At 38.6% G+C, this 22,186-nt stretch overlaps 1 protein-coding gene and 1 non-coding gene across 2 annotated transcripts in view; one reads left to right on the forward strand and one right to left on the reverse strand.

Annotated features, from left to right (window-relative positions):
* TXNDC16 (thioredoxin domain containing 16) overlaps positions 1–22,186 on the reverse strand; it is an 86,116-nt gene that overhangs the window by 45,705 nt on the left and 18,225 nt on the right. Inside the window, exons 5-7 of the mRNA XM_068966264.1 lie at positions 15,198–15,319; positions 9,194–9,284; positions 4,301–4,451 (exon numbers count right to left, since the gene is read on the reverse strand). Coding sequence (XP_068822365.1) covers positions 4,301–4,451; positions 9,194–9,284; positions 15,198–15,319 — 364 coding nt within the window. The remainder of the gene's footprint in view (positions 1–4,300; positions 4,452–9,193; positions 9,285–15,197; positions 15,320–22,186) is intronic.
* On the forward strand, positions 14,643–14,749 carry LOC138074663 (U6 spliceosomal RNA). The gene has a single exon (XR_011144492.1). It is a non-coding gene; the product is annotated as a U6 spliceosomal RNA (small nuclear RNA).

The following is a 22,186-nucleotide window of genomic DNA, read 5'->3' on the forward strand; positions in this document are numbered from 1 at the left end:
CAGGAAGAAGAAAGGTTCAGAAAACCACCACGGATAAGCTCGAAAAGATGAGAAGATACTGAATCCACAAAAAATGAAAATTAAAGTTGAATAAATCTGCCAGAAAGTACGGCAAAAGACAGCTGGAAAATGGAAAAGATAATAAAATTGAGGGACTAGTTCAAGAGACTCAACATTCAAACAGGAGTCCCAGAAAGAGAGAAGGGAGAAAACAGAAGGGAAGAAATCATCACTGAAATAAACAGAAATTTCCCACAACTAAAGGAGCACGAGCTGCCAGATTGAAAGAGCCCACTGAGTAAAACCAGCATGGGGATAAAAGCAGATATGCACAAAGATGCTTTCTTGCAAATTTTCTAATAATAGAAAACCATTTTTCTAATCCTTAAAGTTTCCAGAGAGAAATCTGTATTTAGCTATGGTAGACATAATTCTAAGAGGACTCCCAAAATTTCTGGTGTACTCATTTTGCATAATCCTAATTCCTTGTGGTACTCACAGCATAGTCATTCCCTTGATTAGATTATACCATGTAAGACTGTCACAGCACAATGGAGCAAGATTATCTGCTGGCTTTGAAGGAGAAACTTCCAATTTTTTTTTGAGAGGGCCACATGGCCAGAATCTGAGAACAGACCATAGGAGCTAAGAGCAACACCAGCCATAAGCTAGCGAGAAGGTAGAAACCTCAGTCTCACAATCACACAGAACTGAATTGTCTAGACCTGAATGGGTATAACAGCCTGAAGGAACTGAAAAGCCTGGTTTCTTCTTTGAGTATTTGGAGAACCATAAGCAATTCAATATTAAAAAGTGAAAACAGGAATAGATAAGTAAGGCTGGAGAATTTGCAAAGGACCTGCTGCTAAGTCACTTCAGTCGTGTCCGACTCTGTGTGACCCCATAGACAGTAGCCCACCAGGCTCCCCCATCCCTGGGATTCTCCAGGCAAGAACACTGGAGTGGGTTGCCATTTCCTTCTTCAATGCATGAAAGTGAAAAGTGAAAGTGAAGTCGCTCAGTTGTGTCTGACTCTTTGCGACCCCATGGACTGCAGCCTACCAGGCTCCTCCACCCATGGGATTTCCCAGGCAGGAGTACTGGAGTGGGGTGCCATTGCCTTCTCCGTGCAAAGGACCAGATCATTAAAAACCAAGTATATCCTAAGAAAGTAGGCCTTCATTCTGTAAATAATTGAAGCCATTTAGGAACTGCAAAAATTACCAGAACAAGATTATATATGTGTGTTTAAAATATATTACTATGCAAGCAACAGGGAGTATGAACTTAAAGCGAGGGAAATATAGGAATATAGACCAGATCAATTCCTATTACTAAAGTAGTACACAAGAGAGAGGAAGATAATAAAATTGAGGGACTAGTTCAGGAGACTCAACATTCAAACCGGGATTGTTTGAACCTGGATTAAAGCACTGGCTGTTAGAATGAAGAATTCGAGAAGATATTTCAGATCTAAAATCAGATGCAGAGAGATGCAGGAATTGAGAATGATGTTCTAGGCTTCTGCCATGAGTGACTGGACAGTAAATCAACCAAGATAATGGAGCAAGAACAGATGGTAAAAGACAATGTCAGACACGTAGAGCTTAGGAGAAAGACATCTAATTAGTAGTTAAATATATGGGACTGCTGCTAAGTCGCTTCAGTCGTGTCCGACTCTGTGCGACCTCAGAGATGGCAGCCCACTGGGCTCCCCCATCCCTGGGATTCTCTAGGCAAGAATACTGGAGTGGGTTGCCATTTCCTTCTCCAATGCATGAAAGTGAAAAGTCAAAGTGAAGTCGCTCAGTCGTGTCCGACTCTTAGCGACCCCATGGACTGCAGCCTACCAGGCTCCTCCGTCCATGGGATTTTCTAGGCAAGAGTACTAGAGTGGGGTGGCATTGCTGTCTCCAAAATATACAGTACAGGAACTTCAAAGAAAAATCTGACCTGAAAATTCAGATTTAAAAATCAAGAGTAGTTAATGCCATAGAAACAGACTGAGGGTGTGTTCTGAGCCCCTATCATTGTGTATGTAGGAAAGCACCCCAAAACCTAATGGCTTAAAATAAAAGAATCATTTCTGTTGTCTGTATGTCTACAAACTCATCTCTGGCCCACGTTACATTTGTGGAGCATTTTGACTGGAGGGTGAAGGTTCCATTTTAAAAATGGCTCATTTACTAGTTAGCAAGCTATTGTTGACTAGTATGAGCTCAGTCAGAGCTGTGGGCTGCTGCTGCTGCTGCTGCTGCTCCTAAGTCGCATCAGTCATGTCTGACTCTGTGCAACCCCACAGATGGCAGCCCACCAGGCTCTCCCGTCCCTGGGATTCTCCAGGCAAGAACACTGGAGTGGGTTGCCATTTCCTTTTCCAATGCATGAAAGTGAAAAGTGAAAATGAAGTCCATCAGTCGTGTCTGACTCTTAGAGACCCCATGGACCCTAGCCTACCAGGCTCCTCCGTCCATGGGGTCTTCCAGGCAAGAGTACTGGAGTGGGGTGCCATCACCTTCTCCAGAGCTGTGGGCTAGGGGCCTCAATTTCTTTTCACATGACTTCTCCTCAGGCTTAATTTCACAGCAAAGTTGCCGGGTTTCGAGAATGAGCCTATCATGATAATAAGATGCAGCTGTGCTATGTATCTACAACAATCAAATGTCCAGGAACCCTATCTGCTTAACACACAAACACAGAGATTCTCCAACCTGCATCTATTTTCATATGTTTAGAAGTGAAACAATGCACGTAACTGCAATGATCATGCATTCAAAGTTTATCAAAAAGACTGAATCCCAGCTTCCATTTTTATTAATGTTTATAGATAATGTTGACTGGTGAGTAGACAAAATCCTGAGAATTCTTAATATCTCAACATTGGCAGAAAAGGAAATGAGGATGGAGAGAAATAATGAAGAACTGTATAATGAACTCATGAGGGCTTTGTGGGGAAGTGGAAGATCAAACCAAAATCAGAGGATCTTCTCCCAAAGGACATAAGATAAATATTTCCCTCTCCCATGTGAACAGAAAGGAAAAAGACTCATATACTGTTTTGTTTTTTCTTAGTTGCTTGAAGTCAAAATCCAACCAAATAAAAACTGACCAAAATAAAGAACTCAAGAATGAAGCCAGTAGAACTGGGACTGATGAGCTCTGAATCTATTTAAATAGGAAAGCAGGGTTTTTTTCTTTTAAATGGAAATTATGATTATAGAACACAATATAAATACTATAACCTTTACAATGTAAAATAACACAAAACAAAAATCTGGAGGGCAAAGAGGAACTGAGATGGAAATATTCTCATCTTTTACACCAAGGAGCAAATCAATATTATCCAAAATGAAAATATGCAGTTTTCTTAAAATAATAACTTTCACTTCTCAGTGTTTTTCATAATCATTTCAACACTTAAGACAGTATTTCCTAAACAGCCCTCTAATGATGAAACAATTTCTCAAAAGTTCCATAATTCCTCTAGTTCCTTATCAGTTTCTTTTTCTTCTAGTAAATTCAAATAAGATTAAATATAATGCTTTTTACTATAAAGTAGCTCATGCAATATATGTCCATGGATCCATTCATCCCTCTATCTATATGTATCTATATGAACGCAGAGATGACTGGTTGAATCTAACAGTTCATTTCTGAATGATGGGAATTGGTGGATTTAAAATTTTTCATTCTTTATACTTTGCCGCACTGTTTGAATTATTTATAGCACATATGCACAATTTTTATGTAAAAAGGATATGATGAGTGAGAAAGCCTACTGAAGGTTTTACATATGCTCAGGACAACCCTTTAAACATCCAGAGAGAAGTCAGTTGATCACCTACTGAGTCTAAGATTCTTCCAGTCTGACACTAAGGAAAATGAGACACCAAAAATTCTATAATGCAAATATTTATAAACTTTTAAAACAGGAATCAAAACATTCACAAAAGAGGTCTTTTCTTAGCCTATGATGTAATCTTTGTGATCTTAGAATGGTCACAGTTCATTATAACTACTACAGAATAGTTCCACAGTTCATTATAACTACCATTATAATTACACAATGCTATATTGGGTTGTTCAAAACAACACTTCGAGGCATTAAAATATCATTTTATGAGTACACAGTTTATCCTCTAACCTACCTGTAACAAGGTACTACTCCTAAATCTGCCTAAATGAAATAAATATGTTCAAGGGGAAAAGATATAGCTCATCTAAGTTAAATGCATATCTATGAATCAAAACAATAAATTTTACATACAAATTATCTAACATATTTAAATAAGACACATACCAGCAGAGGTGCTTCCATTGTCTTAATAAATCGATGAATGTTCAGTGTAGTCAGTGACTCTTTCATTAGTATTCTCCTACATGGCTGGGTCAAGTCCAAGACTGGTTTACAGTAAAAAAAGTAGAGATGTGGATATTCTATATCCTCAGGGCTGCAAATTAAAAATGAGGGACAGACCAACTTGAAGTTCAATGTGTGATTCTTCTACTATGCAGAAAGACATACTAAATCTCTTTGCCCTAAGCCTCGTGCTTTTGAATTACGGTTTTGGTAAAAGCCTAAAACAGCATAACAAAATTAAGTGGACCAAAGCAAAAAAGGAGAATAAAAGGAATTTTTGAGATGTATAAGCAATTTTTTTTCCTGAACTGTTTCATATGGTAACTTTTAAATTAGGTTAGAGACAGGTCTACACAATTATTTTTAAATAATAGACTGTCACCTTGAGGACAATGAGATTACCTTAAAATATAGTTGCTTTTCTACAACTATGCTAAATAAAGCTTTGTAACACAAATCTTCTAGGTTTAATTTAAACCCAAATCTGTTTTGAATAAACTTCAGCCAAAACATGCCTTAAGATAGACACCATGTGACACTTTGTGAGAGTTAGTGAGTTTGTATCTGAAATATTAGAAAACCCAGCAAATGTGGCTTATAATTTGAGTTTTGGCATTCCCTTCAAAATGAAAATTCAAAGATAAACTTATAGTAAGTAAGGTTTGCCAAAATTAAAATAACATTTTATAAATCTTCATATGGCATTAGTACAGTCTGGCAAAATACTGCAAATATTTATTTTTACAATGTTATTTTAATCATTGACACATGCTTCAACTGAGCACCAAGATTCACTACTTTTCATTACAAAGCAATATCTAATAGATTCAATGATTAAAGAAACGATCACTCAAAGATTACTTAATGCCGACTATGTTAGGCCCTGTGCTAAATATAAAAGACTAAGATGAATAAGATATTTCACATCCTTGAGGGACATGGGCTAAAGGACATATATGTAGTAAAAAAAAAACCCAAAAACCAAAAAACAAAAACATGGTTCATAAGGACTATAATATACAGGGTGCTATGAGAAACAAAGAAACATTTCATTCTGCTGAAGTCAGGGAAGAGGAGGAAGGAAGGGGAAAGGAAGATCATCATAGAGATTAAAACAGTAAGAGAATGACTTCTCCAAGAAGATAAGACTAAGGAGTATTTCAGACAACAGGAGCAATACAGCCAAGGCCCCAGTCAAAGTACATAACTTTTTTGAGGGAAACCATAAACAGTCACGTATTACTGAATGGGAAGTGTTGAGAGCAAGATGACCCAGCTAGGTTGGACCACATACCATAATTTATGAAATAATAAAATTATGTTAGAAAATTATCTAATCAGAGATCAGCTGGTTGTAGGTAACAGAAACCAAAAAAGTCGGGGTAGGGGGAACTTACTAGTTTAGAAGGGTATCTCACAGAATACAAGAAAAATTCAATTAAGTGGATCAGAGAACAAATGTACAGATCTGAACAGCAAGAGTTCAGGGTCCTTCATTTTGCCATGAACACTTTTTAGCTCCCCACTCTTTCTGCCTTACTTCTACACAGGAAAAACATTCAGTAAGCAAGACAGTTAAAAGTGTTGTATAATCCAGTTTCTCCCATGTGCAATTCCAAGTTCCTGGAAGAAGACATCTCATTTGCTCAGGTAAGCCCATGGACTGGTTGACTCTAGGTCAGGTGGCACCTCTGACTTAACAGACTGTGATAACTATGAAGTAGGGGTAACACCCTTCTTGGCCTATACACAGATACTTTAAGAAGGGAATATGGGGAGGTAGCAGAAAGTACTGCAAGGAGATCCAACCAGTCCATTCTGAAGGAGATCAACCCTGGGATTTCTTTGGAGGGAATGATGCTGAAGCTGAAACTCCAGTACTTTGGCCACCTCATGCGAAGAGTTGACTCATTGGAAAAGACTCTGATGCTGGGAGGGATTGGGGGCAGTAGGAGAAGGGGATGACCGAGGATGAGATGGCTGGATGGCATCATGGACTCGATGGACATGAGTCTGAGTCAACTCCGGGAGATGGTGATGAACAGGGAGGCCTGGCGTGCTGCGATTCATGGGGTCACAAAGAGTCGGACACGACTGAGCAACTGAACTGAACTGAGCAGAAAGTGCATGTGTCTCTACAGCATGCTACCTCTTTTACTACCCATCATATATACCCTTTTCTTTTCTTATCATTAAAAAAAAAATTGTTATTGGAGTTTTGTTGATTTACAATGTTGTGTTAGTTTCAGGTGTACAGCAAAGTGAATCAGTTAGACATAAACATATATCCTCTTCTTTTCCCACGTAGGTCATTACAGAGCATATACCCTTCTTAACCATTTCAAACATACTCAGGTCCAACGTAACTATTACTATACAAGATTATCCAAAGTTATCACCCTGCAAGAAGAACAGTACCTAGAACACAGACGGCATTCAATAGATAATTGTTGAATGAGAGAATGAACAAAGGAAAGAAAAAATTTAAAAAACAGATGGAAGAAAATTAATATTGTGAAGTAATTAACCTCCAATTAAAATAAATAAATTTATATTTAAAAAAAAGAAAAAATACATTCATCTCTCCTCCATTAAGTGGCGGGGCTTCCCTGGTGGCTCAGACGGTAAAGAATCCGCCTGCAATGCAAGAGACCTAGGTTCGATCACTGGTTGGGAAGATTCCTGGAGAAAGCAATGGTAACCTACTCCAGTATTCTTGCCTGGGAAAAACCACGGGCAGAGGAGCCGGCAGGCTACAGTCCATGGGGTCACAAAGATTTGGAAATGACTTAGCAACTAACACTTCTCCTCCATTAGGTGACAACTCAAAGCCATTGCAAACTACTTCACCTAGAAGTGATATCATGTGCTTAGTTGCTCAGCCATGTCCGACTCTGTGAACCCATGGACTGTAGCCCACCAAGCTCCTCTGTTCATGAGGATTCTTCAGGCAAGAATACTGGAGTGGGTTGCCATGCTCTCCTCCAGAGGATTTTCCCAACCCAGGAATCAAACCAAGGTCTCCCGCATTGCAGGCAAATTCTTTACCATCTGAGCCACTGACTACATATTCTGAATCCACAGTCCTTCCATACCACATTGGGGGCAAGTATGATTCCTCACCACTTTGTTAGCCATGAATAAACCTCTCCAATGTGCCATATACTAACAAATTTATGAAAAACAGAATAACTGTATGTTTTTAATTCTCATTTTAAAAATGGAGACAAGCAAAAATCTTTCCAGAATATTACCATGTTTAGTCATTGATCATTGTATAGTCTGGTCTTGCTGAACAGATTTGTAAGACAAATGAGAGGATCCATACCTTGCCAGTAAATATCCAACCCTCCCTTACCGACTGAGCTACAAGGGAAGCCCCCATATTTGAAGCAAGTCACTGTTATTAGCAATTATTCATTAGCAGAAAAATAAAGATGGTAACAGAAGAGAAAGTACAAACAATCCTCAGAGAAACTGTGGGGCTACCCCAGAATCACCATGGGACTGAGAACAGGTGGGTTCCCCCATCCCAAGATGGGAATTTAGCAGTCTACACTGGCAGTAGCAAAGTAGCTGTCTAAACTACTGCTCATTGTATCTTGAGATGCAGTGACTACATATCACAGAGCTTCATGATACTATCAGCATGTTTCTCAAATTGTTAAGAATATTAATTCTTATACAAATAGTAAACATGCATCAAAGTTTTCTTTAACTCAATGAGGGAACTAGCAGAATGACAGTTCAATAAGAAGGAAAAAGGAATGTTGGTTGATATTGTACAGAGCAATAAATTTTCTTTGCAAGTACTTCATTCTTTGCCTATGCACTCCCAACAACCCCCCCCATCATTTCACTTTATCCGTTTTCTATGCACTAACAACCAAATTTACCAAACTGTAAAATATCTGGGATTTAATTGTGTGCGGTTGAACAAATAGTCACTATTTTCTGAGCGATAAAGAGGACTCATTAAAACTCTTGCATGGTTTTAAAAGAGTCACACAATCACCCTTTTGCCTTGCTTTGGCTTAATTTTCCTGAATAATATTTTGAAGCCAAACTTAAAAGTCTTTCAAATGCACTGGTGTTCCTATGTCTCTTGTGTCCCTATATACTAAATGGAAGAAAAACTTTATCCCTGGGTTGTCCAGCCAACAAGAGTCCAAAGAAGGTCTCCACCTACCACTATAAGCTAGAAACTAGACAAGAAAATTAAACATTTAGAAAACATCTGTTCAAAATTGTACTCAAATATATTTAAGATTTTTCTGGTATAGTAACGGATGGAACCCTCAAAGAATCTCTAGAGCTTAGTCATAAAACCTGTTATTTGATCCCCTATCTGATTACTGGGGTAGATATATTTCTAAAATACACATGACCACTCAAGGGATCATATCTGTGGCTTATCCATATTGCCTTGGTTCACCTTAGTTTAACATCACTTTTGTATCTTTAAGCTCATTTTAGTACAGCCCTTGTGGCTCAGCTGGTAAAGAAACCGCCTGCAATGTGGGAGACCTGGGTTCAATCCCTGGGTTGGGAAGATCCCCTGGAGAAGGGAAAGGCTACCCACTTCAGTATTCTGGCCTGGAGAAGTCCATGGACTGTATAGTCCGTGGGGTCGCAAAGCGTTGGACACAATTGAGAAACTTTCACTTTCACATGATAGTAATGAAGAGGATTTCAGGTTTCATTTATATATTCACATCTGCTTACAATTCCTGTCAGATTAGTCCATGCTGTGAGAGTATGACAGAAAGGCTGAAAAAAGTAATGTGAAATAAGTGAAACTTAAAATAGTTTACTTATGTTTCTTATACATACCCAATACTTTGCAGAAGGGCAATTTCCGTGGTTAAGACAAATTGGTATGTGGTCCCATACACAAAAGCGGCTTCCATGACAGCTCTGTGCTCTAAAAAAGAGAGGCGAGGTGAGAGGGAGGAGAGGTTAGTTTGTGTGATTCTATTTTGAATACTTTCCTACACCCTTTTATGCTCTACTATGTTTAAAGAAAAATCCTTTGTAGGGATCCCAGTTGGGAAAATGCAGGCAGTTAAAGAAGTTATAAAAAGTCTGTTCTAGTCAAGTCAAGGTAAGAGCAGAACTAAGAGGGAGTTAAAAATGAGTTATACTTGAAGATATATGACAAACCTGTGATAGTTTTTTCCCAGTAGCAGGGAAGAGAATATGAATTCGCCACACAACTTTCATATGTTATATTTCATGTATGAATATGTCTGTATGCTATTTATGGCTAATTTTTAAAATCAAACTTATTCTTATCTAAAAAGAGACAATTCTATAAGGTATATTTTTTAAATGAACAGTTCCTCTACCCTTGACCCCATTTCCAATTTCCAAGGGACAACTACTTCCAACTTTCTCACTCTTTCTTTAGGTATTTACCTCCAAATCCCTAAATGACACTTTTACACTCTTTATTTCCTGATTATTAGTGTGTGCTAGTATTGTCTATTGACTTCCCACTATGAAAGATGATAAACAGCTCTCTTTTCTGAAACCTCATTCCACAAATGTACACAATTCTATCCCCTCAATTTGCCCAATATAGTCCTAGTTTTTATTAGACCAACAGTCAGTTTTCATATTGTTCAGTTCAGTTTAGTTGCTCAGTCGTGTCCGACTCTTTGTGACTCCATGGACTGCAGTACACCAGGCTTCCCTGTCCATCACCAACTCTTGGAGCTTGCTCAAACTCATGTCCATTGAGTCGGTGATGCCACTGAACCATGTCATCCTCTGTCGTCCCCGTCTCCTCCCGCTTTCAATCTTTCCCAGCAGCAGGGTCTTTTCCAATGAGTTAGTTCTTCACATCAAGTGGCCAAAGTATCAGAGTTTCAGCTTCAGCGTCAGTCCTTTCAATGAATATTCAGGACTGATTTCCTTTAGGATTGACTGGTTTGATCTCCTCGCAGTCCAAGGGACTCACAAGAGTCTTCTCCAACACCACAGTTCAAAAATATCAATTCTTTGGCACTCAGCTTTCTTTATAGTCCAACTCACATCCATACATGACTACTGGAAAAAAACTATAGCTTTGACTAGATGGACCTTTGTTGGCAAAGTAATGTCTCTGCGTTCTAATATGCTATCTAGGTTGGTAATAGCTTTTCTTCCAAGGAGCAAGCATCTTTTAATTTTATGGCTGCAGTCACCATCTGCAGTGATTTTGGAGCCCCCAAAAATAAAGGCTTTCACTGTTTCCTCATCTATTTGCCATGAAGTGGTGGGACCAGATGCCATGATCTTCATTGTTCAAATGTTGAGTTTTAAGCCAGCTTTTTCACTCTCCTCTTTCACTTTCAATAAGAGGCCCTTTAGTTCTTCCTCGCTTTCGGCCATAAGGGTGGTATCATCTGTGTTATCTGAGGTTATTGATATTTCTCCTGGCAATCTTAATTCTAGCTTGGGCTTCATCCAGCCTGGCATTTTGCATTTTACATATAAGTTAAATAAGCAGGGTGACAATAAACAACCTTGACGTACTCCTTTCCCAATTTGGAACCAGTCTGTTGTTCCACGTCCAGTTCTAACTGTTGCTTCTTTACCTGCATACAGATTTCTCAGGAGGCAGGTCAGGTGGTCTGGTATTCCCATCTCTCGAAGAATTTTCCAGTTTGTTGTGATCTACACAGTGAAAGGCTTTGGCGTAATAAACAAAGCTGAAGTAGATGTTTTTCTGGTATTCTCCTGCTTTTTCGATGATCCAACAGATATTGGCAATTGGATCTCTGGTTCCTCTGCCTTTTCTAAATCCAGCTTGAACATCTGGAAGTTCATGGTTTCATATTGTTGGGACTCAGTAAATACAATTTCCTTTCGAGAATTTTTTCACTACAGTTATAACTATCTTTTTTAAAATTTTTATTTAGATTCCTTGCTAATTTATTCCTAAATTCTTCTGCAACAAAGGCCCCCAATACTTCAAAGGTATCTGTTTTACTATCTATTCCCTCTCTTTGCAGACATTTCTGCAGAGTCTTCTGATTTGCTCAGATGTGGACTCTGCTACTCAACCTGCCCCAACCTTCATCCTAGGAACTCACTTCCATTATTGTCCTGGGGATTCTCTGATTCTCACTCTTGTGTTGGGGCCTTGGCCTGTTCCCCTCATCTTCTGGACTAATTTGTTCCCTTGCTCCCATTCTCTGGCTCCTTTCTGGGAGAGGATATATGGAATAAACATTTTTTGCAACCTTACCCTTCTCAAAGTGGCTTTATTCTACTTTCTTACTAACTGTAGTTGTCTGCATATTGAATTCGAGGTTCAAGTCATTCCCCCTAAGAGTATTAAAAGCATTCCTCCATTTTCACTGGCTCCCAAATCCAAAGTCACCCTGATTCTTGATCCTTATACCGCATACTTTTTTCTTTCTGGAAAATTTTAGAACAGTGTTCCCAATATTCTGAAAATTCAAAATGAGATCCTCTGGCATGGCTCTACATTTAAACACTGCTGGGATTCAGTGAACCCTTGCAATTTGGAGGCTCAAATCCCTCAGTTCTGGGAAGTTTTCTTAAAGCATTCCTTTGACAACTTCTTCCTTTCCATATCTTATTTTCCCTTTTTTTTTCCTCACTGCCGTTTCCAGGTAGTTATCTCCCCCTCCCTGACCTAACCTTCTATCACTTGAATCACATTTCATCAGATTATTACACTCAGCACTCTGCCTTGTTGGAGTCATCTACTACCCCAGCCAGGGTTAATCCCCCTCATCTCACGAAAAATTTAGCTTCTGTCACACTGTCACGCTCTCCGATTTTCCTATCCCCATAGATGATCCTTGCAAAATCCTAGCCTTTCAGTCCTTGGTCTTGTCTGGAAATGCCAGTGATTTCTCTTCAGCCCTACCTTAACCATTCATGGCCACTGTCCTACTTCACGCTTGTAATCACCAATCTGCAAATCCTCCAAATTTTCAATGTCTAGCACTCCCCGCCAAAAATAAACACATACACACAGCCTTCCATCTCTGGGTCACTTGTCTAGTACATAACTTTAACCTTCCCGCATTTACAGTCTTACCATTTTCACGGTCCTTCACCTACCTCAGGTCCTCTCATCCCTCCTAGTCCAGCTTAAATTCCATGGTCAGTCTTTATAACCACTCACCCGCCTGTCTAGCCAAAACACAATCCAAGTGAAATCAAACAATCTGCCTATTCTGCACTTACACCCATGAAAGCAAATACGACTGGGGGAAGAAAGCAAGAGCCTGCTAGCGTAACCGTGCCCACGGTCTAATGACTGGCATCAACTATCACTGCTGCCTAACAGCCATTCTTTGTTTTCAGGCCTTCTAAAACAACTAGTTCATCTCTTCTTTCCTCACACTATCTGATCACTTATTTCTATTTCATTAAGAAAATGAATCAATTAAGTAAAACAGAAAAAGTTCCCAGCACCGTATGTATCTGCCCCCTTAACTAAATGGACACCAATATTCTGTCTTCTCTCCTAATACCATAGGCGAATTTTCCATGCTCCCAGCAAAGAGCCACCCCTTCCCCCATTCACTAGATTCCATCTACCCTAGTCTACTCAAAGATGTTGTTCCAATAATTGTTCCTTCCTTTTTCTCCATAATGTATTTTCCTTTTTCTACAAGATCTTTCATGTCAACATACAAATACGCTTCTTAAAAAATTCATCACTCAACCCCACATACTCCTCCAGCCACTGCCTCCTATCCTCCTTCCCTTAATAGCAAAATCTTATATGAGACTCTATAGTCACAGCCTCCAGTTGCTCTCTGCCTATTCTCTTACACCCTAGTCAGGCACTGATCCCTACCACTCTACAAAAATCATGTGTATCACGGGCATGGGTAACTTCATATTGCTAAGCATAATGGCCAACTGGTAGTTCTTATCCTAATCAATCTTTCAGCATCCTTTGATACAACTGCTACTATCTCTTCACTAAAACCCTATCTTCACTTAATTACCCACACGTCATTCCTTCTACCTCCTCCACTGACCCGTGAATGATGAAGTATCTAATGAGTTCAGTCTCTTTTCCATCTAGCCTCACTCCCTTCGTGGTCTCCTCTGGTCTCACAACTTTATGTCATAAATGTATATCCCTAGTCTGTATTCCACCATCAAATGCAGACTAGTAATATCCAACTACAACTACCTTGTTGATATCTCTACTTGCCTGTCTAATGGGGATTTCACAAGTATGGTGTCCAAAAGTCGATTGCAGAGCTTTCTTCTCCAAACTATTTCTAGTCTGCCCCACCTTAGTTATTAGCAATTTCACCATTCAGGGAGGGAACTCGGGCCAAAATCCTAGAGCCATCCTTGTCTCTGCTATTTCTCTCAATCTATAATTCAATATGTCAGAAAATTCAGTACCTCTTACAATCCAAACTACTGCTAAAATTCGAATGTATTTCCATTGCATTGCTGCTGATACCCTGGTCCAAGCCACCCACCACCATCTCCTGCCTGCATTATTGTGCTAACTTCCTGATTTTCTCCCTTACTCTACTATTGCTCCTTCTACTCTATTCCAGACCCAGAAGTCAGACTGGTCCTGTTAAAATATAAATCATGGATTTCTGGCTCCACTATGGCAGTGTGAGTCCCTGTATAGTCATCCCTCTTACTGACTTTAATTACAGACTATGGACAAAATACACTAACCTGAGGGGCCCTGAAAAGCAAACAATTAATAGGCTGATTGTGGGGTATTATTTTACATGTACACTAAGTTTAAACTATATAGCCATCAAGCTTTATATCTGTAAAAACAGAATTTTCCAATAAATAGTTTTATTTCATAGAGCATATACAATTTTAAATGTTTTTAACAACATTTTACATTAACTTGTCTATAACCATTAACAAATAAAAATCATGAAAGCATAATTATTATTTGTTCATAAAACATTTACAAATTTCTTTATGACAAAATTACCTATTAAGGCTAAGGTGATGTCAAAATTTTTTAAAAGTCAAGAAAAATATGCCATAAACAGCAAACACCAAAATAAAAATGGAAGCTAAGTCAGTCAACATTTACCAAATACTATAAACTACTGAATACTAAATCAGGTACCATGAGCACTGTTAGGAAATAAAAACAGTAACAGCAGACACAGAGCACCTACTATATGCCAGGAACCTTTTTATTTTTTCAAATTCACTTGGTCCTCACAATAACACTAAGAGGTTGGCACAATTATTTTCACCATCTTAGTGACCAGGAAACAGGTTAAATAAATCAGTTGTCCAAGGTCATGTGCTTGCTTCGGCAGCTCAGATACTAAAATTAGACTGATACAGAGAAGATTAGCATGGTCCCTGCACAAGGATGACACACAAATTCGTGAAGCATTCTGTATTTTGGGGGCTTCCCAGGTGGTGCTAATGGTAAGGAACCCACCTGCCAGTGCAAGAGACATGGAAGACGTGGGTTTGATCCCTGGGTTGGGAAGATCCCCTGAAGGAGAAAATGGCAACCCACTCCAATATTCTTGCCTGGAGAATTCCATGGACAGAGGAGCCTGGCAGGCTACAGTCCAAGGGGTCACAAAGAGTTGGACAGGATTGAAGCAACTGAGCATGCCAAGGTCATACTGTAAGTAGGTGGTGGAACAGGGAGTCTAACCTAGGTGTCTGGCTCCAGAGTTCTTGTTCAATCACTATACTATGCTGCCTACTTGAAGAAAGAAAATGTAATGGTAAAAGATCCTTTAAATTTATTTTAAAATATTAAGATGGTAGTTAAAATACATTGTGTTAAGTCCTTCAACATAGACGCACAGCAAAGATTAAAGCAAAAGTTGATGAATACCTGGTGTTCCAATGGCTCTGACATATGAGAATGCAATGTTTCTTTTCCCTTTTAGAGCATTTTCTATGTTCTGAAGGTCTTCCAGGGTGGTAATATATTTTACTTCATTAAAAAGAAGAGCACTGAAACAAACAGATATTACTGGTAGAAACATCTGATAGGCACTTAGTTATTTAATACATATTTTGAGTAAGTTAAAGAACCTAATCAAAAAAGAAATTTAATCTTCTAAACAAACTCTCAGTAGTAAGAACCTAAGAATTTCAATACTGAATTAAAATCACTCTCTAAATCATTCTTCTGTCACTGAGAACATCAACCAGGGACAGTTATGAGAAATAACTGCTTATCCTCTATCACAACAACCTCAATATAAACTATATTTACTAACATTCTCTTCTGGCCAAATAATCCCTTACAAACCTCTCAGCCATAGACACATTTGAGCCCTTCACATGTCTAAACGAAAGCCTTCTTTCCATTGCTTATAAGGCCCTGCATGGCCTGGATCTTGCCTACTTCTCCAACATCATTTTGTTCCACCATTCCTCATGTCTACCCTATTTTAGGCAACACCTCAGGGTCTTTGCACACACCGTTCTCTTTGCAGAAAGCTATTTCCTCTGCTCCTTCTCATATATACTGTCTCAGCTTAAAAATCATTGACTTAGAGAAGCCTCTCCTGTATAAGTAGGCCTGCATCATTTTCCTCTTAAATTTCATAATATTTGATCCTTTGTAGTTCTTATCACAATTTATAATTATTCATATATATTTTTTACTTGTTTATCCCTGCCTCTCTCATTAAACCGTTACCTTCTTGAGGCAGGGACTTTGTCTATTTTGTCAGTATATCCATAATAACTTAGAATAGAACCTGGTACATTTAATGTATAGATCAGAATAACTGATCACATTAGTTCATTGAAAAGAATCTGCTTTTAAAAATTCTACTTCTATATAAATTCTCTGTAACTAACAACAAATTCCACTTAATCTCTACATGCATATCTCTATCTGTATGTGTATTTTTGTTAAGCTAGACTTTACGAATTTTGAAAGTTGTTCCAAGTCCACATACTTAAATAAGCAAAAATGTTAGTCACTCAGTCGTATCCAACTCTTTGTGACCCCATGGACTACAGCCTGCCAGGTTCCTGTGTCCATGGAATTCTCCAGGCAAGAATATTGGAATGGGTAGCCACTCCCTTCTTCAGGGGAGCTTCCCGATGAGGGATTGAATCTCATTGCAGGTGGATTCTTTACTGTCTGAGCTACCAAGGAAGCCCAAGGTTCATTCCAATAAATTAGCCAATCAGTTTCCTCTTATTGAAAAACATAGCACTTTCCATTAATATAGCAATTCTCAAATTTTCTGGTCTCAGAATCTCTTTATACCCTTAAAAATTACTGAGCTCTTCAATGGGTTTGCATTTATGTAGGTTTCATCTATCAATAGCTGCCAAAACAGAAATTAAAACAGCAATTTAAAATGTTAATTCTTTAAAAAATAAAAATAAACACCATTGCACCTTAACACTTTTTATTAAAAATAAAAATTTCAAAATGAAAGAAAAGTCTAATAAAAAGAGTGACATCACTTTACACTTTTGTAAATCTCTATAACATTGAACTAAATAGAAGACAGGTAGATTCTCATATTTGCTTCTTTGTTACTCTGTTGTGACACCACAGACACATCATGCGGTCTTTACAAAGTGCATTCATGAAAAAATGAAAGTGAAAAAGGCAAATATCTCAATATTATTATAAAAATATCATAACTTCAGGGGCACCCTGAAATGGCTGCCCTAAGTTACACTGCTTAAATATTTACCTACACATTACAGATTTCTTCCACTTTTTAAAAGAAACGTGAAACTTAAATTTCTGTAATTCCCAGGGCTCTTGTTTTATTTTTAAAAGAAATATTTACTGAGCAGTACTATTTCCTAGATATTTTCACATGTTTTCATTTAAATCTTCAGGTGGCACTAATGGTAAAGAACCCACCTGCCAATGCAGAAGATGTAAGAAATGCAGGTTCAGTCCCTGGGTGGGGAAGATCCCCTGGAGGAGGGCATGACAACCCACTCTAATATTCTTGCTTGGAAAATCCCATAGCCAGAGGAGCCTGGCAGGCTATGGTCCACAGGGTCACAAAGGGTCAGACACGACTGAAGCGAATTAGCACATTTAAATCCTCAGTGATATTCTTGGGAAATTTCTTGATACACACACACACACACACACACACACACACACAGAGTGATATTCTTGGGAAATTTCTTGATACACACACACACACACAGAGTGATATTCTTGGGAAATTTCTTGATACACACACACACACACACACACAGAGTGATATTCTTGGGAAATTTCTTGATACACACACACACACACAGAGTGATATTCTTGGGAAATTTCTTGATACACACACACACACAGAGTGATATTCTTGGGAAATTTCTTGATACACACACACACACACACACACACACACACACACAGGAACACATATACAGACACACAAAGGAAAGAATCTCAGGGGTTAAGTAACATGCTCCAAGACATACCAGTAGTCACTGGTAGAGATTTTCAAACCCAGGTCACAAAGAGTCAGACATGAATGAGTGACTGAGCAAGCGAGTGATCCACGAGGTAATAATAACCAAAACTAATGACATTCATAATCTCATGATCTCTGGGGTTATTCCCAATGGCTTCCTAACTTTAATATATTTTTAAATGTTAATTTCCAGAATATAGGGACACTTAGGGATCTCTAGGATCCATTCCACGAGCCGGTGCTCTTTTATTCCAGTTCCAAGGAGGAGAAATGGGTTAAAGGAAAAATCTGTCTTAGGATTTTCCTGCTCCAAAGATGCGATAAAACACCATGAGCCTGCTCTGACCTGGGGGCTCTTCCTGCCCTAGAAAGGCCTTCCTTTCCCTTGGCATACTCTTCCTGAGACTCTCCTAATACAACCACTAGGCACATAAAATATATGGTCAGGAATTCAGTGGGTGTCAGAAAAAAAAGGAGGGGGGAACTCAGGAATCTACTCTACCCTGCTTTTAGAGCAGCAGGTTGCTCAGCCTTTTTTTCAGAAAAAAAAAAAAAAAAAACACACCACCCACTTTTTATTATGTTCTGTTACTATTCAAATTCTAAAAAATCCAATAAAAAGGAACTGTTACCTTCTATTTTGCCTTACCAAAACCCCTAGGGGAAAATGACAAAGAGAGAGGAGGGAAAAAGGGCAACAGCATGGGGAGACAGACAGACAAGTTACTTTATCTAAATTAATTATAGTTGGCCAGTGGGCTCTGCATTCACAGATTCAACCAACTATGAATGGAAAGTATTCCAAAAAAATAATTCCAGAAAGTTCTAAAAAGCAAAACCTGAATCTGCCATATAATGACACCTGTTTACACAGCATTCACACTGTATTAGGCTAAGTAATCTAGAGATGATTTAAAGTTTACAGGAAGGTGTGCATAGGTTATATGCTAATATGTAAGGGACTTGAGTATCTGAGGATGCTGGTATAGGGGAGAAGGGGTCAGAAAGGGAGGGGGTTTAGGGGGTGCTGAAACCAGTCCCCCTCAAATACTGAGGGATGACTGTATATTATGCAAGGCAGAGCCATGTATAAAATGAAATATCCCAAATACTTCAGAAAGCATTTTCTAAATAATACAATTAAAAAAACAAACTGAAGCCAGTGAAACGTGAATTGAGAAAACAAGTAATAAAGTTCAAAAACATCAGAAAGGGACCAGCCTGGTTCAGGAGTTTGAGAGGTAGATATTTCCAGTAGGATCTTTCTCCAAAGCATATACATTCTCCTACTAGCTTACCACTTGAAAAATTCTTATCATCAGAAATAATCTTATAGGCTTATAACATAAGATTTCTGTTCCTCCAAAATTTTGAACAACCAAAACGTGAAGCTTCCCAATTCCTTCTTCCACCAACCCGGTATTTTCTGAACACATAACACGTGTCACGCACAATGCCACGCTCTAGAAGAAGGACTGTGTCTAAGAGGGCACACTCTGAGGATACAACCATTACTACCAAAATAGGATGCTTGTGGTGATAGAGGTGGATGTGTTTATAGTATTAGTTGCTACCAAATTAACAAAGAGCTGTGAGGAATTCAAACCTAAGGTAGGTAATTACTTTACTACAGCTTCTCCCAGTATATCACTATCAAACAGGAAACCAGATGACAATACTGGGTAGGAACAAATCTGACAGAGATAAAGGATTTAACAATAGCTCAAAACCTATCAGGAAGGGACCAGCCTGGGCACAGCTCAGGAGTTTTAGAGGAAGACACCTCCAGTAGGATCTTTCCCCAGAGGCTCTATAGCAATATCACCTAAAGCCGCGCTACCCAGGCTCTGCAGTAATGTGTTAAAAATAAATGTTAGCAGAAATTATGATAGTTGAAAATAATTCCCATAATATTTGTAGTTCATATTATTGTCAGGAGTATATTAACCTTAAAAGGAAAGAAACTTTCCATTTGACCAAATATTGCCACAAGAATATCAATTAGCACACCTTAATAAAGAGTTAATGAGATTTAAGTGTTTCTTTACAGCCCTAGACAATCTTTCCTTTTTGGATTATTTGATGATTTCTAGACGTCAACAATGACTAGTGGGGGAAATGGCCTTTATTAGCATTTAGACTCTTTACTATCTGAGCCACCAGGGAAGCCCACCTTTGAGATTACAGTGCCTCAGTCTCCTATATCTGTATCTGACTTGCCTCAGGAGTGTTACATAAGGTTTCCTCAATCAACAAATAAAGATTAATTGATACTTAGTGAAGTAAGACTAAATATTATCTTTTTCTAAATATTCCCTTTCTTAATGCCATCTTAAAGCTGGGAAGTGACATTTTCCTTACAGTTTCCAAACTTTTTGGCTATATATATTTCAGAAAATAGAGCTAAAATTTTTAGACTCTAAATCTATAATCTTACCTCTATTTTAAATTTTATTTATTTTGCACATTTTAACACTTTTGTAGGACTCAAAAAGTATCTGAAAAGTTGGAGAGTGAAAAGTCTACCTCCAATTCTTTCTCCCCATCCTAGCTTTCCCATTCCGTTTCCATAAATCAATCATCAGTTTCTTGTGAAACTATGAAATATTTATACTAAATGCATACAAGAACTGAAGAGTCTCTTGATGAAAGTGAAAGAAGAGAGTGAAAAAGCTGGCTTAAAATTCAACATTCAAAAAATGAAGATCATGGCATCTGGTCCCACTACTTCATGGCAAATAGATGGGGAAACAATGAGAGACTTTATTTTCTTGGGCTCCAAAATCACTGCAGATGGTGACTGCAGCCATGAAATCAAAAGACACTGGCTCCTTGGAAGAAAAGCTATGACCAACTTAGACAGCATATTAAAAAGCAGAGACATTACCTTGCCAACAAAGGTCCATCTAGTCAAAGCTATGGTTTTTCCAGTAGTCATGTATGGATGTGAGAGATGGACTATAAAGAAAGTTGAGTTCCAAAGAATTGATGTTTATGAACTGTAATGCCGAAGACTCTTGCGAGTCCCTTGGACTGCAAGGAGATCCAACCAGTCAATTCTAAAGGAAATCAGTCCTGAATATTCTTTGGAAGGACTGATGCTGAAGATGAAACTCCAATACTATGGCCACCTGATACAAAGAACTGACTCAGTGGAAAAGACCCTAATGCTGGGAAAGACTGAAGGCAGGAGGAGAAGGGGACAACAGAGGATGAGACGGCTAGATGGCATCACTGACTCAATGGGTATGAGTTTGAGCAAGTTCCGGAAGTGGGTGATGGACAGGGAAGCCTGGCACACTGTAGTCCATGGGGTCTCAAAGAGTTAGACACAACTGAGCAACTGAACTGAACTGAAATGAATACATGCAATAAATATATATTATATATGCCTTTGTTAGATGACTATTTCTCCTAGATGTCTCAATGTTCCTGTGCAGTCCAGCTCTCCTGAATATGAAAACTGAGAGGACACAAAGATGGAAAATGTCTCCTCTTAATCTTGTCTTCTTTTCTCTGAAGCCATCTGCTTCCATTAAAAGGTAATAAAATCTTTCTTATCTTCCCTGGAGCTACACTCTTATATTTAGGGACAGAAACCTTTATCTCCCACCCCAGAGAATTTAGTTAAATTCCAGAGAAAAAGATAAGCACTCTATCTCTAGAAGGAAAAAGTAGATATGCCAGCTCCTATATAAACTAAGAGATTCATAATTTAAGCTCTTCTCCAAACCTTGCTGTAAATACAGATGTTAAGAATACAGCTTTCACCTTGCAGCTCCATGGAGAACTGGATAAAGCAATCCAGTACTATTACTCTGACTGCTGTTATTGCTGTGTGTGATTGCCAATTCCAAGACTTGGCATTTCCACAGGTATATATGTAAGGACAGTAACATCGTAGACCCTTCACTTCCTTTCTTATACACACAGAATTCTGTTATACTCTAAACACTTGGTTTATTGCATTAATATATCCTGAAAAATCAATGTGTGAAAAATCTTAATAGACCATTAAGTCAACATACTTTTAATCACTGATGTTTTAGGAATATTTTAAGTGTCCCACCCAAAAAAAAAAAAAATCACAATTTAATTGGCCATTATGGTTCAAAAATATGCAGTTATATAACTATTTATTGTAGGATTACCCTAGTTTACTGGAGAAGGCAATGGCACCCCACTCCAGTATTCTTGCCTGGAAAATCCCATGGATGGAGGAGCCTGGTAGGTTGCAGTCCATGAGGTCGCTAAGAGTCGGACCCGACTGAGCGACTTCCCTTTCACTTTCGTGCACTGGAGAAGGAAACGGCAACCCACTCCAGTGTTCTTGCCTGGAGAATCCCAGGGACAAGGGAGCCTGGTAGGCTACTGTCTATTGGGTCATACAGAGTTGGGCACGACTGAAGTGACATAG

The sequence above is a fragment of the Capricornis sumatraensis genome, chromosome 2, assembly GCF_032405125.1.
Source record: "Capricornis sumatraensis isolate serow.1 chromosome 2, serow.2, whole genome shotgun sequence".
NCBI lineage: Eukaryota > Metazoa > Chordata > Mammalia > Artiodactyla > Bovidae > Capricornis > Capricornis sumatraensis.